The 25306-nt window shown below is 40.3% G+C and overlaps 1 protein-coding gene across 1 annotated transcript in view; it reads right to left on the bottom strand.

The window, feature by feature from the left end:
- The window catches only part of phf21aa (PHD finger protein 21Aa), a 46329-nt gene extending 31142 nt beyond the window's left edge, over positions 1 to 15187 (bottom strand). Inside the window, exons 1-5 of the mRNA XM_080843401.1 lie at positions 15113 to 15187; positions 11330 to 11386; positions 9811 to 9909; positions 7104 to 7136; positions 6519 to 6584 (exon numbers count right to left, since the gene is read on the bottom strand). Of these exons, the coding sequence (XP_080699527.1) occupies positions 6519 to 6584; positions 7104 to 7136; positions 9811 to 9909; positions 11330 to 11359 (228 nt within the window). The 5' untranslated portion in view covers positions 11360 to 11386; positions 15113 to 15187. The remainder of the gene's footprint in view (positions 1 to 6518; positions 6585 to 7103; positions 7137 to 9810; positions 9910 to 11329; positions 11387 to 15112) is intronic.
- Positions 15188 to 25306: the final 10119 nt, after the last annotated feature.

The following is a 25306-nucleotide window of genomic DNA, read 5'->3' as shown; positions in this document are numbered from 1 at the left end:
CAAGTACCGTTTTAATTATTAAGGAGGTAGCAGCCCTATCCTCACAGGCTCCCTTCTCCACACAGAGGCTACACACAACATTCCTTGCTGAACAATGGATCTTTCAGAAGTGGTTCCTATTTCCCTCCTCCGGTGGATCACGGTCACAACTTGTGTCTTTGTACTCAGTTATTTTCCCTAAACTCTGATTAGGGAGGCATAGAATAGAAATGTTATTTCATTGGCACAATCTGACAAAATAATTGAAACATATGGGCAAAAACATTACTTGCCACAAAAATATATATATCTGCAACATACATAGACATAAACTCATTTGAAATGATTGAAAGGAGCAGGAGTTAACAAGTGAATATTATGTGTATATGTGTTTCGTAAACATCAAAAACACAGGCAACACATGTAACAACACAAATCAGCTGGCTTTGGAATATAAACCCTACTATACAGATTATTGGTCCTTAATATCCTTGCTTCATCATAACTTTGCCACAACCTAATGATGGATTAAATAATGTAAATAGAACACTGGGATAGATAGAAATTGCTGTTTAACATGGAGGTGTACCTGAGGTCAACATAAATAAAAACTCACAACTGTGTTTAAACATATTTCCAATCTTACAAAAGAAGGATACATGCTTACAGACCAAACTGGACAGAGGTGTGTTGTGTGTCATGCTCCTGATATTTGGTGTAATGTAGTTTGCAAGTGTCAGCTGTGGGTAGAATCACGTAAGGAGAGGGATTGTGGAAACTCATCTGGGGCACACAGGGGTGATCCTTGCTGTCAAGAGATGAATTCTACTTGAAAAAAATTAAATATACTTTAAAATGGAACCTGGTCAAGCAGAATCTGCCCTCCCTAACACAGCCAACAGGAGGCACCTTTGAGTATTCTTCATCAACTCCCAATATGTGCTGATTTCTTAGCTCCCACACTTCATAACACTTCCCTCCCTGGGCTTGCAGATGGCTCCACTTCCAGTGGCAGCCTCCCCCATAGCTGCACTGGTCCTGCCCCTCCCCCAGCCCTTCCTGCCTGCCTGCCTGCCTGCCTGCCTGCCTGCCACTCTTGAGTGTCTGGGTCTGGGAGCCGGGGCGTCAGAGGGCCGGGGTGCACCGGCGCAGAAGACTAGAGCTGACATCCTGACACCGAGAGGCACTGGGCCGGACAGAAGCACACTTCCCCTGCCTTACAGCCTCTGAATGGAGATGGCCTAGCCCTATTGACACAACTAAAGGAACAGCTGAGTGACAAGGGTTAGCAATATACCACACGTACGCACTCACGCACACACACACATGCGCATGTACGCATGCCCACACACATACACCACACTGATATTTTTAAGATTTGCTACAGTGGAGAGTGGATTAAAATGAGCTGATTTAGTATGCATTGTTTTATAATCCTTGCATCTACACTTGGGAGTCTACAGCAGGTCACACTGCATCAGTAGCAATGTTATTGTGGTGAAAGTATCCAGTCCCTTCACACACATCTCTTAAAGACATAGTGCTAAGGAGTAGTGGAGGACTGGTTATTGTTGTTGTTATACGCTTTCACCATCTTAGATACAGACAATGCTTGCCCTAATCTTGTGATGCACAAGATGGCAACACACTCCACCCTCATATTATAATATTTGGTCAAGATCATTTTGTCGAATCATGGAATGATAAAGTAGCCTTTATTTTACGAGATCAAAAAGTCCAAAAGATCACAAATTGAGCAGGCACTCTGGAATTTCTAGTGCTTCCACAGCTTCTGAGAGGAAGTGTTAACGTGAAAACACAGGGATGGGTGCCAACACCAGCCTCGTCAGTTAGGGATGCAGGTGTTAGGGTGATTGAGGTGACTGGGGAGGGGGGGAGGGGGGCACTCCTGTACACAGCACTAGTACAGTCACAGGTAGCACCGCCAAAATACTTAACAAGTAAAGAAATTCACAAAAAACAACAGCAACAAAATTGGGATAGTAAAAAAGTTTGTGTCCAGCGGCTCCCTGCTCACACACAAGGACTCTGATCTAGCTCCAGACAGCAGCCACTTGACTGATCAACCTGAAGGACAGTCATCTTACTCTCCTCCAAGGACAAGCACAGAAACAACCATAAGCTCATATGAAGCCGCGAGTATCAATCCTCACATTTCCAACTCCTGCACTGTAAGAAAGCATTCCTCAGAGTCCTTGGTCTGAGCACAGATAAGATTAGGTCAACTTAAGGCAAATAGCTGGACATGAATTATCAAATAATCAAGCAGTTAGGCTTATACTTAAGCAAAACTCTCTTAGCACAATAGATACGGTCTGTAATTATTAAAAATATCCTTTTAAATATCGCTTAGACCAAAAGCACACGCAGCAGTATGTGCACAGCCTAGTGGCTACTCTTCAGTTCTTGCAAACTGCACTAAATTGAGTTGAGTTGATGGTCAAACTGATTCAGGTATTACTGAGCGTGGAGGTAGGTTTAGCTGCCCAGGCTGGTTAAAGAGTACTGCCAGAAAGGAAATTACCCGTTGAGTAACTTTAGCAACAGGTCAATGAGAGTGAAACAGGGTTGCAGCTACCATATGGAGGTTTCAGTTCAGTATCCCACAGACGCCACCAAAGAATCTTTAGACATAGGCTCAGGAAAACAACAAATATATATTTATACAACTCCACAGTTAGAGGATTTACAGTCCATATTTTTTCATTGAAGGAAGGCTTCTGTAGACTTCTGTTCTCCACGTTTTGTTTAAAATCAGAAGATTTTTTGAGCATAGTCTCTAGTAACCTTGATGAAGGTAAAAGCACAGTACAAAAGAAGACTAAAGGACGAATAAGAAGAGGCCGTGCTCACAGTACAATGCACTTCGGCAGTCACCAACACAACAAAAAGAAGAAAAATCCATATAAAATTGATGAGTAGAGGGCTGGGCATCTCTGTCTTCAAGTCAGCTCTGAGTGGAGTCTCCAGCCTCCAGGGAAAGGGTGCATGCAGGTGGGTGTGTTCATTGACACAGAGTGACAGGTTGGGCGTGTTTTCCACTCCAGAGCAGAGAAGCCTAGGTGTCTCTACGCCTCCTGTGGGACGGTTCAGACTGAACAAATATATTCAAAGACAATCCATTTGGATTCAGACACTGGCATGTGACCAGCTGGAGGATGGTATTGTTTTGCTTTGACAAGAACTCACCACTGGCAAGGAAACTCTCTGGGGACTTCTGCTTCTAAATTAACCATTACTACTATTAACTACAATGAACTATAGGATTATTCTGAGAAACATTGCAACATGCAAAATGGCAAATATTGTGAACAGACATGAAACACTGGATGTCCACCAACTTATCCATTAATGAATCATTTGCATGTCTGAATCATGAATCATAGTGAAAACAGCGGAAATAAATATGAGCTGTGAAATATGTGAAGTAGAATGTAAGAATAGTCAAAAGTCAACTTAAAAACTTGAATAGCCACTACACAACTTGCAAGTCTCTCCTGATATCATTAGTCTTATTGCTTATTTGCTGACTTTGCGTGACTAAGACACACCTAATAGAGCAAGAGATCTGTCTACCGTGTCAAAGTGTCATAATTAAAACACATTAAACTTTCAACCAGACAGAAAAAGGATATTTTTGAGGGTAATTATTTCAGGTTTTTGAGGTAATATGTACATCTAAATATGCACTGTGACTTACAAAGATTCACTGAGCCAAACTTCACTTTCTTTCCATTGCAAAGTCATCACTAAATACATTGAATCATTCAATACACCACCTATGGGGCTTATAGCAGACAGATTATTTTTGTCTGACAGAAACTGGGAGCAAGAGTGCATGGAGTTGTCCAGCATGTAGATGACAATTCCTTTTTTCTTATTGTTCCTACAATGATTTGACAAAATATAATTACAGGATATCGGGATAGCAGGAATGTAAGCAAAACTGGCCAAACTATTTTTATTTTTATTTATATTATTCAATTTTAGTTTAGGCTACTGACTACCACTTGCTATTTTATGCTAAAAACTAATTATTAGACTTTCCACCCTTTTACATTCTCATTTAATGTAAAGTTTGTGTTTGTCTTGATCTTGACCATCTTGGCTTGGTCTCGACTAACATGGTCTTGACTAGTATACTGCTCTTTAACATGCAACTGACACCTCATCCAGCAACACTTGAACAAAACATCTTTAAAATTCATGGGTATTTCAGCAGGAGCTGTCTGTGACCCCACACTCTACATCAGACACACTTCTTCAAAACTGATCTCAATCTTTGTCGATAACCCTGCTCTTGAATAAATAAGAACATAGCACCACTCCCTTCTCCCCCATGCCCTTGGCAAGGATCTCATTTCTTTTCTGTAACGCCTGAGCAACTACTTACTACTGAGTCACATTCAAACTATGATTTTGGCAGATAAGAAGTCAAGCTTTTGAAGATTTCTTTAATGAGGCAAAAGGCGTTCACTCAAAAGCAAGAGTTTTTAGAGAGAGCAGTAGGTCCAGACCTAACCTCTGATCAAAAAGCACAAATTCAAAGTGCTGTGTCATGGCTCGTTGTACAGAGGTAAGGCTTCACGTAAGCTTACTGAGCTTGAACTGTCATATATCACATACCACAATTTCACATAAATGTTTCCTACACAGCGCTGCCTGATAGACGAGTGCTATCCCCTGCAGCTGGGCATGTCGTTAGATCAAGATGGAAGCTACGCCGTGCCAACTCATACTTTCATTTGAAGGAGTGCTAATGACTGCAAAAAAAATGATTGCACTAAACTAGCTAAAGTGTTTTTGCTAATGTGTTTTAAAAGACCATGCCTGAGTATTTGCTATTATTCACTTTGTTTCTGTAGCAAGCATTTATCTCAATGGAAATCGGTTCATTTGCAGAAGCCCATCACAGAACACTGAAAAAAAACCAGTAGGGAAACCACAGCACTGTAGGCTAAGGGAGCCGCTCGGGATAAAAATCAGAAATAAATATACCAAGCACCTGTGTGGTAAAACACTCTGACCAGTTGCCTGGGGGGCAGATGGGTAAGGTGTGGGGTGGTTGGTCATTATGTGCACACATACAAGAAGAATTAGAAACATCCTCCCACATGCATTTTAGGCTAAATCAAATTGAATTCTAGCATAAGAGTGATACACAGATCATGCTTAGGGCACATGTTTAAGGGATCAAATCCTGGTGTTCTTTCCTCAGCAGCCGGCTGGCAGTTAAAGCTCGTTGTGGGGAGTAAAAGAGAAAGAGGGGAGAGGGTCTTGGCAGGATCAATTATCTATGCACACAAAGCCTCAGTGAGAAAGCTTCCTGCGTGCACTGCAAACAATATTACATTACACAGCCTGCCTCAGTGGAAGAGCAGACTGCATTTGCCTTCTCAAGACTAATACAACTCACTGAAAAGAACAGAAAGGGGTAAAAATGGCACTTCAATTAAGCTCTGACAAAGGCTCCAAGCACAGCCAAGCCGCCGCCTCAATTATTCTTCTTTTAGAAGCAAATATGGGTCCTTTTTTCACCTCCTGAAGCAGCAATAAAAGTTGACGTTTTAAAAAGCTCTTTGGCGGAGTGAACAAAGGGCCTCTGTGAGTGGCCGATCGATATGTGACAGGTGAGGCCTTTCTAAAGACATCATCCCTATGCATCTACAGGGGAAATTGGACCCAGGGGGGATGGAATATAATGCTCAACAGGCTTCCTTAGCAAGCTGTGTGACTCAATCTTGTCCCAATCAAAGGTCGCTATAAAGAACAACACAGCCAAGGGATCTGATTTAAAGGCTGCAAAGGACTTACAAATCAAAACTGTTTCTTAAAGCAGCAATTCCCAAATTGCCATTTCTGAAAAACCATTTATAATAAACAGTACGGTTAGGTGAAAAGAAGAACTATTTTGAGTATATGGATGTGAATGAGAGAAGACTGAATGTAAAGAAGCAAAACTTTCTCACCACTAATTCTACACTGTTCTTGAAGGTTGTCCATATGTATTCGTGTAGTAGCTAGCTATGCACTTCAAAATCCTCAACAGAAATACCATCTGACTAGAGCAACACTACAAACTCGCATAAATAATCAAGCACCAATCCTTCATCCCATTTTAAAATGATCAAGGCAAGAGCTTTTGCCCGAGCAACAGCAAGTGAAGAACAACTAGTGGTAACAATTCAGAGAAAGAAAATCACATCCACTGATACCTATTATGCAACTCCACAAGAGGCAAGATGCATCATAAACCTGTCATCCAGGACCACATATATAAAAACATTAGAGAGGCTTAGCAATTGTATATGATATACAGTATTCTCATGCGGTTTTATTCGCTCAATATGAATGTGATGCTTTCCTCCTATTTAACCACTAGACCATGAGGCCTAATTTATGAGTCAGGGATCTGATCCAGTCAACCTGACAGCAGATCCAGCCAAGCTGCTTATGATTTAGTCAAAGAAGAAGAGTTTCAGTAGCATCCATTTTGAATGTTGTTTCTGGCAGCCTACCTGCTTCTCACTCAGAACTGTGATCTTGGCTTGGAGTTCATGGAGCTGCTTCTTCAAATCAGCATTCTACAAAGAAAAGGAGCACATAATCATAACTGCTGATTTTCCCCCATACAACCTTTGAGCAGGTGAAGAATGTGTGAGGAATGTGGTACTTTTATGTGAGACACAGAGTGTGTGCAAGAGAGAACTGTACAAAAGTTGAAATATATAAAGTGACACTAGAAAGGGTTGAATTCTACGGTATTGGAGAGCTTTGATTATTTTAGATAGAACAGAGCAGAGCACTGCACAACTCCACACACTAGTTCTTGTGGGACAGTGAAGTAAGGTTCAGTCTATGCGGCGAGCTGGAGTGACTAAAGCAGTGAGTCATCACTGCTCAGTTAGCAAAACTGCCCAAGAGAATTTGAAAACCTAAGGGCAAGGAGCTAAGAGAGATCTGTAGCCCCGTCTTAAGAGTTTACAATTTAGGGGAGAAAAGTGAGGCTGCCTTGTTTTGACATGGTAGAAGTGCTGAAAATACAGAGAGCACTGCTGTACACATGGAAGGAGAGAAACACAACATGCAATGGTTTGCCCTACCTGTGGATCCTGCTTCATTTGGGCCACAAGTTTCTACGGAGACAGAAAAGGAGAAGTGTTACAGTACATCGTGAATATTCAACTGCACTTGACACTGACGGGCCCACCAAACATAGACATAATATGGATTTACATGCACAAAGCCAACACGTTACTCGTCTTGCCGTGCCTTGTCTCATCGCATCATAATTCATTCCTTTCACAATAACATGCCTGCCACAATGTCCTATTTGGCCCTATCTCTTTACAGTGGACAGACAGGCAGGCGAAACAAACCACTCCTGTAAATAACTCACAATGAGGTTAAAGGGAAGGGAATTCTGACTCATTTGTGATGCTGTCAGTGGGAGAGCCAGAATGGCCAGAATGGCCTCCACACTGCTGCTGCTGCTGCTGCTGTCCCCTGTCACTCGAACAGACTCATACAGAGGCACAGTAGTCAAACACAGTGGGAGACTGGAGGGCAGAGTGAAAGCTCATTGATTTTGTGCTGCAGTGGAGTCTTGTCTAAACATGGGCACTTTAGAAATTCTTGTTGTTTCCATGGTTTCATCCCCTCCATTGCAGTGCAGCTTTCTTTATCTTACATGATCTGAACAGTCTCCTCTTTTGAAGGGGTTGTGAAGTCTACAATCTCCAGCTGCTAGTTTCTCCCGTGAAAATGGAATTAATCTGCCAAGTTATTAAGGCTGATCAGGTCAGTCTTGTTCATGTTACCATGGTTACAAAGAAATCACAGATGCAGTTTATGAAACCTTTCTACAAGGACAAGGAATACAATAAGGTAGACGGCAACCCAATTAAAGATTGAAAGGTTATGGTAATGTTTGGTTTTCTACTAAGTTTTCCAACCAGTACTTCAGGGTTATATTTTGATTTTTCAAAAAACTGTCATTATTAAACCAAATGCACTTAATGTAAGCTGATCTTCTAAAATATATTTCTAGAGGACAGGGGGGAACATATTAATGGATGGTTTCTATGTCTGTTTTTGTGTTTTATATGTACAGTACATAAGATGCAAGGCCCCTTTATCCAAGATAACGGGGATCCACTCCCCACATCAAGCGATCCTATGGTATCTATTTTGCACTTCTTGCTGTTAGTACAGTGGCCTCTAGAGGCACCTGGCTGTACTGCAGGTAGGAAGGGCAGCCCATCCCCCAGGCTAAGCCTTGGGGGAAGAAGAAGGTACACATACAATTAGATGTGACACATTCTGTAAGACAAGCCCCTAGTGTTTCTGAATGTGACCAACCGACTGAAAGTTTAGTGACTGTCAGCATGCTTCGTGAAGAGGTAGATGTTGTGTGACAAGGGGAAATATATTTCAAACGTTATGTTCTCATACAGGCAGACAATAAGCCTTTCCCCCCAAAATATCTTTCAAGACCAAAAAGACATTAACACATTTTGAACATGTGGAGTAGGTTTCATACAAGCATTAAAAAGAACACCCACTATTGCACAGTGAACCTTATAAGACTAGGCATAGCTATCATTAGCATATGCTAGCCTTGGAAGCCTTATTCATACATTCATGTAGAACTTTGACTGGTTTAGCCTCTTCACATTTTCTGACTTGGGTAGAACCAGATGGTAGGCGTCATCCACTAAACATCAAACAGCCACAGCAATAGACAGCACAAATAATGACTCAAACTAGTTCAGCTTAAAGACAGACTGCTGGTCTCTACTTTTCCCATATTTCCACACTGGAAACTATCAGCCAACACCCAACAAAAATACAGCACGGTAGATACTTTTTTTAACATCCAGCGGGATACCAATGGTAATGCTGGTAACATTTTAGCTGCTGTATCATATGGTTTAATTTTAAAATCTTCATCATGAATGAGGTAGTTTATGGCATGTAAGGAAATTACAATGACTGAGCACCACTCAAGATATGACCATTTTAATCTTTAGAATTACAATGCACCCTACAGGTTTCTGGCAGCTACATTTTTTGAAGACCGTGAATCAAAGGTGACTTCAAAAGGAGTTGCCGTATTGTGGGCTTTAGATAAGTTTTGCCGATTAAATACTAGGGAGTACACTGGATGGAGTTCTTACACTGAATACAGTTTAAATGTGTTTAAATGTTCGGCACACAAATTTGGTGTCAATCAACAGCTCAAGACCTTCTGAGTGAATAGAAAGCCACATGTATTTTCAGATTTGACAAATGTGTGGAGATAATCACTGAAGACTGGCATATACAAAGCAAGAGCTTCAGAGGATGGAACAGAAATGTGTCAGCTTTGATGATGAATGCTGGTGCCACAGTCACTGAGAATGACAATCCTAACTGCAGGGTCTTACGTCACTTTAAGAAATGATGGGGACATGTAATGGTAGAGGGAGAAAACTGACAATTCTGGCGCATCTGAAGTGCCTCAAAGTAGTACATCCAACCTTCGTTTTACTTTGTAAATGGGATTATTTACTTTGTAAATGGGAAGAATTAGAATCATGCTTTGAGTATTGTTATTTCTAAATACTTACGACATTACAACATTTCTATACCTTGTTTGAGAGGATTAATTACCTATTACCTATTATACAGCCAAAGACAGGCAGGGAAGAAGACAATGGTGACAAAGTTTGTTATCCATTAAACATATTTATACATATGTGCCTTTGTGATAATATCCTGAAGTAAATTACTTCTGATGGGAAAAGTGGTTTGGATTGAATGCAATACCTGATGGACCTGTATTTCCACTTTCAGCGCCTCCTGGAGGTTCTGTAATTCCATCATCGATCCCCTCTGTGGGCAGCTCAGTCTTGGACAGCTCTCAGCCTGTTGAGCCAGTGAGCAAAAGAGAAAGAGGGCCAATTTATTTCATCTCATTTCTTTATTCGATACAGAATAACTTGGTTTTGTGCTCACAGTGACAACTTAAATAATGGTCACTATAAATAAGCCAGAATGCAGTAGTAAAGGGGAACCTCTTATCAATTCAGTGGCATAACATTACTCTCAATATTACTGGAAGAAAGGCAGGGCAGACTCCCTCTGTGACTGCTTCCACACACGCAGCCATTTGTGTGATGATGATAGACGATAGTGGCTGCCTTTCTGTGCTTCACCAACCAGACGTTCATCCATCTCATATCTGAGCTGCTCAGTGTGTGTGCATGGACATGTGGAGGGGGGTGTGTATGATGTATGGCTGCTGATTGTCAGTCCAACCTGAGCCCTCTATGTCAGCACATCTGCTGGGATGCTGCCTGCCATTACTGAGGCAACTGCTCTTCTTCTTACCGTTGCTATTAGCGATACCCCCAGACCACAACACTCTCTCTAGGTACCTTATGTAGCCAACTTTACTTAAGGTAGAATTCTAGTACAGTACATCCAGATGTGGTAATTTGTGACATGATGTGGTCACATTTAATTGTGAAATGTGTCACATTTAATACTACTACTACTGACAACAACAACAATAATAATAATTATAATATCAGCAATAACTTCTAAAACATTACCATTATCATAGTACTAATAATCCATATGTGAGTATGTGCTAAGATCCTAAACAAAGGAAAGAAGCATCATACACCCTTTTCAGTATTGGAAACTGTAGAAGCAGCTAGGTTACATTAAAGACAGTTGATATTTGTACAGTGAGCTTAGTCTTTTTTGAAGAGTGAATTTGAATCCTACTAGTAGCCCTACTTGTGACCAAACGTTAAGAATCACGCAGACCACTCTCTTTTACACCCTACGCTGAAACATACTGACCACATAGTTCACTAACTGGTGTGGGAGCTGTTGACAGTGTTTAAAGAGTTGCTTAAAGAGGTACTTTTTTAGGCTGCTGTAAAAATGTATTTATATATTATAATCTTAATAATATAATGCCTTTTCAGAACATCGTAGCTATCTGGATTAGCCTTATTTCACCAATGTTTGTCACCACCTGAAATAAACCCCTTACTATAACTCTATTTGGACCAGTGCCTCTTTACTCCATGATGACCTGCTGACAAAAAGCTAACTTTGGTAAAATACATTAAAAACATAAGGGCCATGTTTCATAACAAAAATATTACATAGGACTAGAGCAGAAAAAAATAGCCCCTTTCCCCACTTGAATACCCAAGATCAGGAGGATGGAGACGACTTAAAGGATTAAAAGGCTAATAAACTCATTTGATCTTGAGATTAATACCCCCAACCATCACCTACCCCCCTGGAAGGGATGACCACACCTCACCTTCACTGCGTCTCCTGTTTTGAACACCATCCAACTTGCAGTGTGGGGGTTCTGGGGCTGTAACAAAAGAGCAAAGGGCCCAAGTCAGACTTGCTGCTGAGAGCATCTCCACTCTTTAATGAACCAGCAGGCAGACAGACACCCAGCAGCACTGACAGGTCGGAGCGTGGGCCTGCCTGCCTCCCTCACACACACACAGAGCACGAAGGGCGACAGATTAACTGGATACTTTTCCTGCCACTCCTGATGAAGTTGTTGCCCTCGTCCTCTGGCTCCCTCGCATACTCACTTACTCAGCTGGTAAATTTAGCACTAACAGTTTATCTTTGTATCTCCATCTTTCTGCCTGGTGCACATTTATTTTCTCTCTCTACACTGACACACTGTTAATGCCTTCCTATCTTACTCCCTTGGTTCTTAATTGGCAATCTTTCACTCGGCCTTGCTTTCACCCCCACAAGTACTGGCTCTCTATCCCTGCCTAAATGTGAGAGTTCAGCCCAGGTCCAAGCAGTCATATCTGAACAGTCCGGGATTAGAATGAAACGTAAGGGGTTTTCACAAGGTCTTTATTTCCCTCTCTAATGTGCTTTTTCTTAAAAGGCTTCGCTCCTTCTTGAAGAGGGTTTGCACAACAGACTGAACTGCATGTTCATGCATGTTACAAGTATTCCAGTTTCATAAGGACTTTTTGACATTTACATACTGTATTTTCTTGCAGCTTTGAAATTCAAACAAAGGCTCAGATAGAACATACTATGACATCAAAAGCAAATTCCAAATTAAGACCTCTTACTTAATGAGCTAGAGTTGCTCTCCTTGAAAGCAAACATAAAAGGCATCACCAATTCTGTGATGGTTGTAGCTTAGAGTACACACTTCAGGTATAATCCATTCTAGACCACTGATTTAAGGAGGACAAGAGAACATAAAAACTGATTGCATTCACTTCTGGTGTCAGGCGAGGAGGAGAGCAAAAGCAATGCACAGAGCATCTGCTTACAGTGGTGGAAGGCAAACACCAAATAACAATACTGAATTGTCTTTGCCTCCCAAGATAAGGCAATTAATAAACAGCGAAAACTGTGAGAAGAAAGCCGGCAAATAGAGGCAGTGTTACAGCCGCTGAGCCGTCCCATTGATTTCCGGCCAGGGCCTAGTGCCAGGAGGACAATAATAACATTGGGGCCATTACACAGACTCACCACCTGGCTACATCAACTGGTATCCTTTCTCTTTCACACACACATACAGTCACACCTTTTTATGTCCTCCTCTTCTCTCTCCCTCTCTCCTGGCTGCTGTGCAAAACTGGCTGGCTGACGAGCTGAAACATGGATTGGCTGTAGGTACTTCTAAATCCCACTCTGTTTGGTGCTTGCATTAAAAACAAAGTCCTTGATCATCAAAGACAATCAAGTTGGCCTGACGATGCTCGTGACATCATATTAAACAACGTAACAATGTTGTATAAAACAATATTTTTCATTTAGCTGTTCTCGGTTAGGATTCCGTTCTCTGGAAGGATATGTGGGCAATCCAACACACTTTGATGCTGCTGAAGCAGTTCACCAAACACCCTTTTCAGAGACTGCCATCCTCTTCCATGCCAAACAGTGTGAAATAGGTGATGCATGGTGTGTTACCCCATTCCAATGACTTTCTCTGAACCACACACAGGCCTACATTCTATTCCAGACTAAATTGTCCTGCCGGTTTTGATTATTCAACAGTGCCATTTTCAAGTTACAGTTTGGTACAGTATCAGAGCACATAAGATGCACTAAACCTCATTCGCCTATAGGGAAATGATACAAAATATATAAATATCACCAACTTAATCAGCTTCGATCGCATTTGTTTAGTTGGACTTGGACATAAGAATTATAGAGCCCTCTCCGACTTTGAGAAATGCCAAGGATGATGAACAAGGACTGTAACCCATAAAAGAATAAAATGCTTAAATGAAGGGTATTGTATCGATGCATGGGCATCCTGTAAAGTAACGATACTTTTTGTATTATTTCTTCACAACAGCTCACAAAAATAGCTAAAATAGCATGGCAAGGTCACCAGTAAAGTAAGATGGGGAGAACCTCCTGTTTGGAGGCGGTACAAGTGCTGAAGTGAAGGGTAGTCCACCGCTCGAGACAATCATGCTGGTGTTGAGACAAAGTTCAGAACCCACCCCCAATATCTTTCTGTCCCGTTTAATGGACATATAGGCTACTGGACTATGATGTTCAACAACTATACAATTTGTAACGGCTTAAAGTGGTGCAAACTTAAAGGATGTCTTACAGATATAGGGTAGTTTGTGGGGCATACTAATATAGGCTCCATCATTTATTTTAGGCAATTCAGAGACTTGCCGTATACATTTATGTTAATCGTATAATGGTGTAAACGATGAGAAAATGACATGGAGTTGGCCATTATAAATTATTACTACTGAATCTACATTGACACAGTGGGGGAGTTATTTGTAACACAAATACAAGTGGATCATGCATTCATACTCACAAAAGACTATGACAGCAGCGAGAAAGAACCGAGAGTGAAAAGAGTCTATTTCACATGAATGAGGTTCACAGTGGCATACTCAATTGCCAATCAAAAGTAATACTGGTAATAGGTGTTGCCTCATCCATGCCCTGCAAGACCACCAGGCACTTAATTTCTACTTATGCTATAAAAAACGTGAACAAACCATTGATTATAGGCCATTCGATAACTACAGGCATATCTAGGATGGAAGTGCACAACACCGAACATTAACCATCTACAATTAATGATGTGAAAAAAGAAAAAAAAAATGTAACGGTAAAAAGGAGAATGAACATTTCTGACTCTCGCAGGTTATACGTCATCAAAAGCTTCGAAAGTAATCAACGTGCCACCAGTTAGTACAATGCAAACAGGAAATACAGAATAGATTTCTACAGCACCTCCTGTCACTTACCCCCAAGAAATCTACTCTCGGCGCGTAGGCCTAAACTCGATTCGGTTTCCTCCGAGCGTGCATGCACTCAGGTAACTGTGTTCGCAATGAATTAGAGCAAGTCGATTAGAAACATGCCATGAGTAACTTAGCGTTAGCCTACTCGAAATGATAAAGTTCCTCCATTACCATTTACCTTACCTAAGTTGCCCTCTTTCCTCTCACTACGCGTCTTTCAACAAATAAAGAATCGCCTCACTACCATTTACTGACCGCTTTGGTACCATAGCCATAAATTAACTTTGAACCAAAACGACTAGTGTATTTTGTAGGCTACTGCCAAATAGTTCGTTTCCAATTGCTGGCTAAAATGAAACACTAAGTGGTTAAGCCTACGAGCAAGTGAGTTGAGGAGCATAGGCTATAGCCTAAATGAATATATGGCAATATGTGGAATTTCTTTTGTTGTATCATAATTTCACAAATAATGATACTGAACAGTTCGTTACACAAGACTGTCACGTTTCTTTTATGCATATTGTATTCTATTTCAAGTCAAACGTGCCTATTGTATAACAGAATCAGCAGCAACTTAGATTCTGCCCCTTTTATGCACAACGCTCGCTACTATCCAATAGCTGTGCAGTTGCAAGATATTGCTCAACTCCTAGAATAAGGTAAATGAACAAAAAAAAACCTAGCCTTGCGATTGCACACTATCGTGTGGAATTCCCATACGCAATTTCAAATAACTACACGAATGGTTCTCGAAGCAATGGAAGTTCCGTAATGGAGGACATAAAAGTTCACATAATAATAAAAAGATCCCAAGGTGCACTTACCCTCCTCTGTTTTACTCACTTGAGCAGCAGTCCAAACCCTGCTCTCCTCTCACACAAATTATTTAAATAAATATTTACAAACAGCCCGGTATTTCGCAACCGAATCTCGTCCTAAACATATATGCCTATTTAAGCTGCATATGTCCAAATACACGTCATGGCGCACGACACCGATATAACAAATGGATTTTTAAAATGTCTAAAAAGAGAGAAACTGAGATACAAAACAAGAACTCTTCTTCAATCTCATTCACCCCCAACCATAGCACACTAAATATCAATGCGCACAGGAAGGCAGAAAGAATGGGACAGAGAAAAAATGGAACGCGAAGCTCAAAATACATCATACCACCATCTAAATCATTGCTTAAAATAAAAAGTACCACAAATATGATGGTTGTGTAGAGAGGGAGTGGGTGAAATGGAAGGAAAAGGTTTTTCAAAAGGCGAACTATTTCATTTGACGGTGCGGCGAATTTATTTCACTTTGCCTAAGGAACGGGGGTACTACGACTCCATTGCCTAGGGAAAAAACCCGGATGTAAACTCGGTGAAACTCATGGCGTGAAGTAACTCAATGCAAGTTGGACCAGGATAGTGCTTTAATTGCGGCTGTCGCACGTTCTGTGGCATTAAAGTGTATTACATGTTAACGTCCCATATCTTAGTCTATAGTGTAGAATATTTAAACCTTTGTCCTGTTGGCGTCAAAGTAAAATTTTGAAGGTGAATATGAGTATCAGCCTGTTCATAAATATTTTGTCATAGACAAACGTAGGCAGATGAACACAGTCTCCTCCCAAATAATATATTAATTAACATTAGTCAAAAAAACTTTTTACAACAAATATAAAATGCAACACGGCAACAATATCAATTATATAATATTATTAACAACATGATAGTCTATCTCAAAACCACAAATATTAAATAAGTTGTACACACCATCAAATGTCAATAATGCAACAACAAAATATTAGTGTTCTTATCTGGAAGACCAGCTATGAGCCACATGTATTGCTAGGTATATGCTCATATAGTTACCGTTCTATTTTTAAGATAATGTTATTCATGTTAACAAACATGTCAAAAATTGTGACAAAATGTTCACCGCCCACCTTAAACGTTTTGGTCAGGTATGTTTGAATGAAGTGTTTTATCTGCCTTTATATGCCTGCCACTTAAGGTGGGGAAGACATGGTTGAGCTTCCTCTGGTGATGCTGGATGACCTCACAGCAGGTAGGACATGCACTGTTCTTAGCATGCTGTGAAAATATTCTCTCAAATTAAAACTTCTTACTCATCATCTCATATTCTATGATAAAAAATAGCATGCAGTTTGATTTATGCTATACAGCTGTAGGTTCCATTCCTGATGCCCATTAAAATCTAAAAAATGTACGTGTTAAGAAGCTAATTGTCTCTCCTGCTCATTCTGCACTTTAGTGCTATCTTCATCACAGACAGAATTCATGATTACAATCTAAAATAATATTTACAACAATTGTTTGCAGTCAGTAAGTGATGCATATTGACAACACTAATAAAATTAGCCATAATGATGGCACAATACTACAATACTTTTTTTAGGTTTTTTTTTTTCAGTGAAGAAGTCAAAATATAAAAAGGTAAGTATAGATGTTGGTATAAAATACAATCTCGGTAGTGACAGGTCTTTCAAATGATTTGCAGACAGCCAAGGTTCCTCCTAATCAGATGGAGCTGGGTAGCATATTCCACTGCCGAGGTACCACAAAAGCAGAAAGGCTTGATCTGTGTTCTCTTGTTACTGCGATCGAATGGTAGCAGATATTACCCAAACAGCTGTTAAAGACCTTGAAAGGCCTTGAGTCATTTTGAACCTCACTGTGTTGTATTTAAACTTGTTATAGAAAGGACATGAATTCAACAGAAGACTGGCAAATAAACCAATAATGGCCCTCCAAAAAGTCTTAGTAATCCAGCCAAGAAATGTGTCCTTCAAATAAGGGCCAACTACAAAGCTTGCAAGTGGTAAGGTGTATCCTGTCAAGTACATCATGCATTTACGTTGATAGGTTGAATTATATGGTATAGCGAAGAGCAACATACCTCTAATTTGGTGACAGGAACTGAAACTTAGAGTGAAGTGTGAATATCAGCTTTCAGAGACCTAGTTCTTCTGAGGATGGATTAGAAGTTGCACCTGAAACGCACAGGTTGTGGACATGCTTTCATTACTGAGCAAGAGAAGGTTGAATATGGGAGAATGTGATGACCAGGAAAAACAAGAGGATTATCCTTTGACAAGAAGAGGTGCTGTGGAATGTATGCTAATACAGGGTCACCATGCCTGGCCAGGCCTCTGGCCTCAAGCCTAACACACCTCACAAGGGACTGTGCAGGATCTCAACACAGCAATCATGCAATAACTAGGTTTATATGATCAGCTTTGTACCAATCGAGTGCAGTTGAAACTGAATCTCTTTGTCATGCATGCTAGGATTTTGGGAACACTAGCTACCAGACTTCAGCATTAGTTCATACAGTCTTCTGCAGTTTAAATAACAGAAGTAGGGGCTGTTCACATGCTTTGACTGGTGTTGTCACTTGATTCATAATATAAATGTCTGTTTACTGTATAGAGTTGCAACCAAGGACTTTCTAGCTCAGCCCAGCTGCTTAGAATTTAGTAGCTGCCTTGTCCTTAGTTGAAAGATAGTGGCAGGTAAATATAAAGTTAGAGTTTGAATAAAGTTCAAATATAAAGACTGGTGCTCTGGTTTGAGCCTTCAGCAAAGATTGACACTATAAAATGAAGACAACAGGGACTGTTTGATCAGCTAATCTGAAGCTTTTCCCCATGATTTATCAGTGGAAAAATATCCACAGAACACCTACATTACATGAGTACCCTTCATATCTATGGCATGATGAGAGTTTCCTATGTAACGTTAAAAAACTGTTTCAACTAGTAGTAGGTGTGACATGCCTCACACAGACATTATGTGTCGAGAACAGAGATACAAATGTAATGTAAATAAACATTTGAAAGAACCAGTCGTAATGAGAGTTCGCGATTTCAAGGCATTTGACCACCACTAGATGCCATTAAGAACTGCACAATTAAAACAGGTTATCGAAAGCAGACGACAGTCTAGGACAGAAAAGCCATAACGTCGATGCAAACTCCTCACAAAACACCTGGTAAGCAAATAGCGTACACTCGTTATTATTAAGTCACTCGTTGTTAGAATTGACAACCAATTGATCTGCAAGGACAAATTCAACTTTTGACATACCTACTTCAGTCAACGTAACAGACCTATGGCCTGTGCTTTAATTTCCAGTAGTATAGGTAGTTGTGTTTCACGGTGTTGCCATGCTATTAAGCTCCTGGCAAGCGAGGACCCCGTAGAATGGTTCTTGACATGTCATTGTATTCTCCTGCACGAAATCATATAGGAGTTCTCACGGAGACTGTCACTGTAGACTTACATTATCAGCCGCCCTCGGGGGCCCCCTTCCAGCTCAGAAAGCCTCTCCTGCCGTAAAAATGAGGGTGAAGACAAAAATAATGCTTCACACGTTTACACACAGAGAGACAGACCTGCTAAATGTCAGGTCTTCTGGTGCGACTACTGAAAAGTTTTAGTTGCACTTGACTGATTTTTGGTTGCATGTGCGATCAAAATGATCGCATTCTGTAGACCTGCGAGCTCGTAACCTTGTACGTTTATCTTTTCAATGATCAAATGCAAATGTGAGTGATAGAACATCCCTGAATTATGCATATATGAAGTTATAGTGATGTTACATATCGTAGAATTTGTGAGGTTTCTCCTGCACTTCCTCTATCCAACTGACATATTATGAATATTATTAGCATAAACACAATCATCATATAGTGCCACATACATCTCATAATCTACAGGTAGTATTATGCAGCCTACCAAACCATTAAAAGCAATGAGGTTATAGGTAATAATAGGATTGATAATTTGATATCCAAGCTGTTATCTTTTATGTCATTAAAAATCTGTTTTTCTGTACCTACTAAAGTCTTGTGCACAGGTTCAAAACTAAAGGATGGCAAAACATTAGGAGTTTGTACTTAGAAGTCTTAGACGTAGTACAGGGTGGTTATGAAATAATTATATATTTGTATCCAAAAATAGATTATTTATATTTCAAAAAGTCATAAATCTTGTATAACCTAATATTGGTATTTCTAAGGAACTGGGTGTCCAGAAGGTGGAGACATTTCAACATGATGGAGATAGACCTACATCCCAGTGTGACATTCATGATCAATTATGTTAAAACATGACCGACAGAACGGAGCAGAATACAGTTGACAATTTCACTTCTCCTCTGCTCTTAATTCACAGATTAAAGATGACATATTTCTTCTTCTAGGCATTCCTTTCTGTGGAGTCAGATACTGTCCTTTCATAAGTAGTTTAAGATTAGACAGTGAATTGAATCTACATTGGAGCAAACACCAAATGTACCCTTTGATATAAAAGGCTGCTGGCATGGAATACATTTTCTTTGGGTTTACTTTGAAAGATTAAAAAAAAATATCAGAAGAGCCACATATCTGTCTGTGTAACACGCTGTATGTACTCGGATCCTCCCTCTCAATCATAGGAACTTTACTCTGTTTGATTTATGTTGTCTAGACTGTTCATATATTTAAATTCTATGTCAACAAGTCTGTAACTTAGAAATCTTATAAAGAAGTTATATGAATGGTTAATGAATGAACAGCTTATTAATTCAATAAACAGCTAGCTTAAAAGTTATACGTTTCCGTCAAACTAAATGTAAGTTAAAAAGACAAATAGATGATTACAACTGCAAATAATAACAATTCTATAAGAAGGTTGGATGCCAATTAGACCAAATATACATAAATGATGAACCTGAATGCATCAAATGGAAAGAAATTAAACCCAAACCTGAGTGAGTGAGTGAGTGAGTGAATGAATTAGATAAAGAGATGAGAAGAGATAGAGGAAAGAGAAGGGAGAGAGAATGAGAGTGAAAGTGAGAACGAAAAAGAGCCAGAAAGCAAGAGCAAAGAGAAGAGACAGAATGTCACAGGGTGTCAGGTTCAATGACTGTGGCCATGTCTCAAACACTTCCAACACTGACTTTCAGGGCGTAAGGCATTCACACTGGCAGAACCAGCAGTAGAGGAGGAGCCTTTTCAGCAGCTTTTCAGTTTAGAAAGTTAGCTGACTGACACCTCGCAAATCACTTCAACCATTATTGCTTGTTGCAATAACTGTGTTATCTGATAGTACAGTGTCTATTTCTTGGTAACTTTTGAAAAATCTAAGCGAGAAAACGCGGAAAGATGTACAGTACTGTGCAAAAGTTTTAGGCAGGTGTGAAAAAATGCTATGAACTAAGAATGCTTTGAAAAATGTAAACAATAAATGTTTATTTTTTATCCATTTACATGGTAAGACTGAGCACAGCAACAAGACACAACGTAGTTATACTGCATCAGCAGGGTCTCTCCCAGACAAAGATTTCAAAGCAGACAGGGGTTTCAAAATGTGCAGTTCCAGCTCTTTTGAAGAAGACGTTGAGGATCGTAGACGCAGTGTTCAGCCAAGGAAACTTAATGCAGCTGATGAAAAACACATCAAGCTTATTTACCTTCGAAATCGGAAGATTTCAAGCAGTGGCATCAGCTCAGAACTGGCAGAAACCAGTGGTACCCAGGTACAGACATTTACTGTCCGGGGAAGTCTGGCCAGAAGTGGTCTTCATGGAAGAGTTGCAGCCAAAAAGCTCTACCCTGACAAGGAAACAAGGCCAAGTGACTGAACTAAGCACGTAAACATAGAAACTAGGGTGCAGAAACATGGCAGAAGGTGCTCTGGACTGATGAGTCAAAATTAGAAATATTTGGCTGTAGAAGAAGGCAGTTTGTTCGCTGGAGGCTGGAGAGAGGTACAATAATGAGAGTCTGCAGGCAACAGTGAAGCATGGTAGAGGTTCCTTTCCAGTTTGGGGCTGCATTTCTGCAAGTGGAGTTGGAGATTTGGTCAGGATGAATGGTGTCCTCAATGCTGAGAAATACAGGCAGATACTAATCCATCATGCAATACCATCAGGGAGGCGTATGATTGGCACCAAATGTATTCTGCAGCAGGAACATAACCCCAAACATACAGCCAATGTCATTAACAACTATCTTCAGCTTAAAGAAGAACAGAAAGTCCTGCAAGTGATGGTATGACCCCACAGAGCCCTAATCTCTACATCATCGAGTCTGTCTGGGTTTACATGAAGAGACAGAAGAATTTTAGGGAGTGAGGGAGCTGGCGCACATATTTATGGGTAAAAGGCTCGCACATTTGCGTCCGTAAGTATTCCATTTGAGACAACACTAATCAGCGACAGAACGCACTACAGATGTAAGTGCTTAGTGTGCACTACGCACTATATTGCAGTGTACTTCGTAAAGTAGGCAGTTTGAGACATGGCCTGTATATATAGAGGTGGACAGGGTCTCTGTTTCAATGACTGTATATATAGAGGTGGACAGGGTCTCTGGTTCAATGACTGTATGTAAAGAGGGGGACAGGGTGTCTGGTTCAAAAAGGGGCAGCAGTACAATATGGAACTCCGCACATTCCTGTGTGTTTCAATGTTGGACAAAGTAGCTTACTTTCTACGTCCTGTCGTCTAAATTGTCTTTCCACGTACAGTGTCTAATGTGAACCGTTCATTTTCCCTATGATGATATCTACACATTTTATTCCCACAGAAATGAGTTGTTCTACTGTACTGTAAGGAGGCATGGATACACAATGACCATGGCCATCGCTTTCCCCCTTTCCTGGCCCAAATGCCCTTGTGAATATTGCATGTTCCTCGGCAACAGAGGCCCTGGTGCCCTGCATGTTGAGCCTTCATTTATTTATTTATTTTTCTGTGAAACCAATATATAACATTAGCATCATTGTCGTTTTAAATTTATCAATTTACCCTACTTTTACAAGCTACTTGGGATTAGTCTAAGACACAAGACAAATGCTGCCCATAGTTGTGGTTTTATCGCATAGGCCATGCAATGTTCTCACATTCTTGTTAATAAAATTAGGCTTGTTAATTCTACAGCTAATGTTAGCAACATAAAGTTATCTTGTCAGCATACAGTCAGTAGCCTACTGCATTGCTGTGAGTTCAATGAAGACAGTATGCCACTGTTACATACCAGCTGTTCTGATACGCACTAGACAGAATGGGCTCGTATCTAGGGGGTATTTATTAACAGAAAAAGGCTAAACACAAAGGAGAATTTCGATATTCCAAAATAGAACAACGAGGAAGGCCCGAATAGCGTGGTGGCAGGCAGTTGAAAGAGACCGTTCTGGTGGACAATCCCGGCCTTAAAACATGACGGGCTCCGCCCACGGCTGACAGGCAACACCTGCACACAATTACAATAGGCAAACGTAATGGCAAACGAAATACGGGAAAAACAGTGACCCCTTAGGCAGGAGGACGTAACAGCCACACACTGCTACATATTGGGGCAAGGGGATAGGTCTACGTCATCAGTGGGTGTACCTGACTTTTTTTAGTCATTGGGCATACCTGATTTCGACTCTCATCTCTACTGGGCAAACCCTAGTAAACGGTGGCTCCAAATTTGACAACATGGCAGAAGGATTTTGGGTTAATTTCTATAGAATGGAGTGGCATAGAGCAACGTCACCCACCTCTATATGCAGTCGATGGTCTGTTTTTCCCTTCAAACCCATTTGCTACTAACCAATACCAGAGCTGAGAGTAGGACAGAGGTATCAATGACAGTGAAACTAAAGTGACAGACTAAAGTGAAACTCTTAGTCAAATACACAGCTCTGCACTGATCTAGATTGTAATGAAACTATGATCATACTACTGCCCATATAAACAGGATCAATTCAACACTAAACATGGATTTGTTACATTCATATACATTTACAGATTGGGTGTCACAGCCATCTATGTGGGGATGTGGCCTATTTACCCAGATGTGTGAGGCCCTTTGTGTGTGGTTGATGTGATTGGTCACAGTGAGTCCCTTGTTGTGGGATCAGAGAGAAGTCCTCTGTTATATTGCCATTTGTCCCTCTGGTCAGACTATGGAAATCTGTGTGTCCATTTTCTGAATGTTATCATTCCTAGAGTGAATTTTGCCTAACAGTACAGGGCCTCGTTTCCCGATAACGACGTATCTTAACGGCCTACGTGGATTTTGGCGACATCGTAGACTCATCGTAGCCGTAAGTGCGGCGTCGGGAAACCGCTCTGCAAGGATCCCTCTTACGACCGATTTCAAGTCCTTTTTAGCGTTCGGGAAACTTGGCCCAGAGCTGTGCCGTGAGTAAACGTCACACCCACATGCCTTAAGAGACATGCCGGCGACAGACGTGTGCACTCAGGTTTAAGGCTCTATCAGCACACCAACATCCCATGTTCAGGAGGGCAGTTCTGAATCTAATGTTGGACTTTGCCTCTTTCTTTCTTCCTGTGTTTTGATTCCTTTCAGCAAAATGTTTACTTATAGTCCAGGCAAAGTAACCCATTTTGGAGCCAAAAATAGAACTAATTGTAAAAGAAGTTTTTCAGCATAGATCATTTCTATGAGGTGTCAACAACAACAACAACGTACTAAAAGTCCTATGAAATCCAAGTATTGTTGCCTGGCATTATTAGCACGCATCTCATATGGATGAGAATTAAACATATTTCCTCAACTAGGATATATAAGGACTTTTAGTATGTTGTTCTGGACACCTTATAGAAATCATCTATGCTGATTTTTTTTTACAATTAGTCTGTCGTAAAACGCTACTTTGCCTGGACTATTACAGGACTGTGTTAAGTTACATGATGTGCTCCAACATTCTTGATTTTGTGTTGGTCATCAAAGACAACTTTTTTTCTCCGTCTTTAACCAGCCATAAGTTATCATCTGTCCTGACTGAGTTAAAAGGTCTAAAGTTTTCGCTAAAAGCTTTTACATCAAAGTAGTCATGCATGTATTTTCATTTTGCCAGTGCTCTAACTAATGTTACTGCAAGCATTTTTGCAAATCCAGGTAGAATAGCTATAGCTATAGTGAATAGGTGCACAGTGCGTCATAATTGCAGCTAGTAAGGTAGGCTTAGAGACTTCCAAGACTTCATAAAGGCAGGTCGAAACACACGTATGCACATCCAATAAAACACATACAACTTTACTTACAGCCATGTGAACAGGTCTTTTACTAGCCTCTTATCAAATTTGCATCATACCCCTTTCCAACATGCTTAAGTTAGTTTTCAGTCTTTTGTGTTGACCCTTCATATCTTACCATTTTTAGTTTTAGTGTTTTTTTTTTCTTCTTTTTTTTATTGCTTTTCTTGCCAGCAGGACAGAGCAAGTGTGAAATTATTTGAATGGCAGGAATTTATTTCTAACGCTTGGCATGTATAGACTGGTTAAGATGACCGTATGTTTGCTTTCACCTTACAACCAAATTGTGTGGGGAATAGATAGAAATCCTTGAATATGTATTGAGGGTGTATTAAATAATAATAGTGTTAAAATATAAAATAAAGTAAACAGACATAAAATAGGGTTAATAATGAATAAGTGAAAAATACATTTTGACACAAATTCTCATGACTGCCATGCACAGTGACATGAAAGTATGACAGTAATGTAAGGTTTGTATCAGCAATACAAATTGCTTACCTATAGGGGGAGACAGAGTCCTTGATAGATGGAATTCAAATGCAGCCCAACTTCTAAGTCAGCACCGTTTCCTTTTTCATCCCCTTGTCTCCTAAACTTCTGTGGAGTAAACCCAAAGGGTTCTACGAGTCGTTTAGCAAAAATAGTATTTTGGCTTGTTAACATAAACATGAACGTCATTCTTTCTTAATTAAGATTTCACATTGTCGACTCAGTTGATCATTATGTAACAATTACTTGATATTTAATAATAATTTCATTTTAATTATACATATTTATTTATTATGTTTCAAATCATTAAGACCAGACATTATGATATGATGATTATGAGTAGCCTATGATAAGCCTATTATCAGAGTAGTAGTAGTAGTATCAGCTGTAGTTGTAGAGCTACACAAACCCATGGGCGCACAAGTATAAATGCTCACAACAGCGAAGGCTCTGCGTAGATTCTACGCATA

The sequence above is a fragment of the Sprattus sprattus genome (genome assembly GCF_963457725.1).
Source record: "Sprattus sprattus genome assembly, chromosome: 8".
Taxonomy (NCBI): Eukaryota; Metazoa; Chordata; class Actinopteri; order Clupeiformes; family Clupeidae; genus Sprattus; species Sprattus sprattus.
The sequence above is the reverse complement of the archived record's forward strand: the minus strand, read 5'-3'. Positions and strand labels throughout refer to the sequence as shown.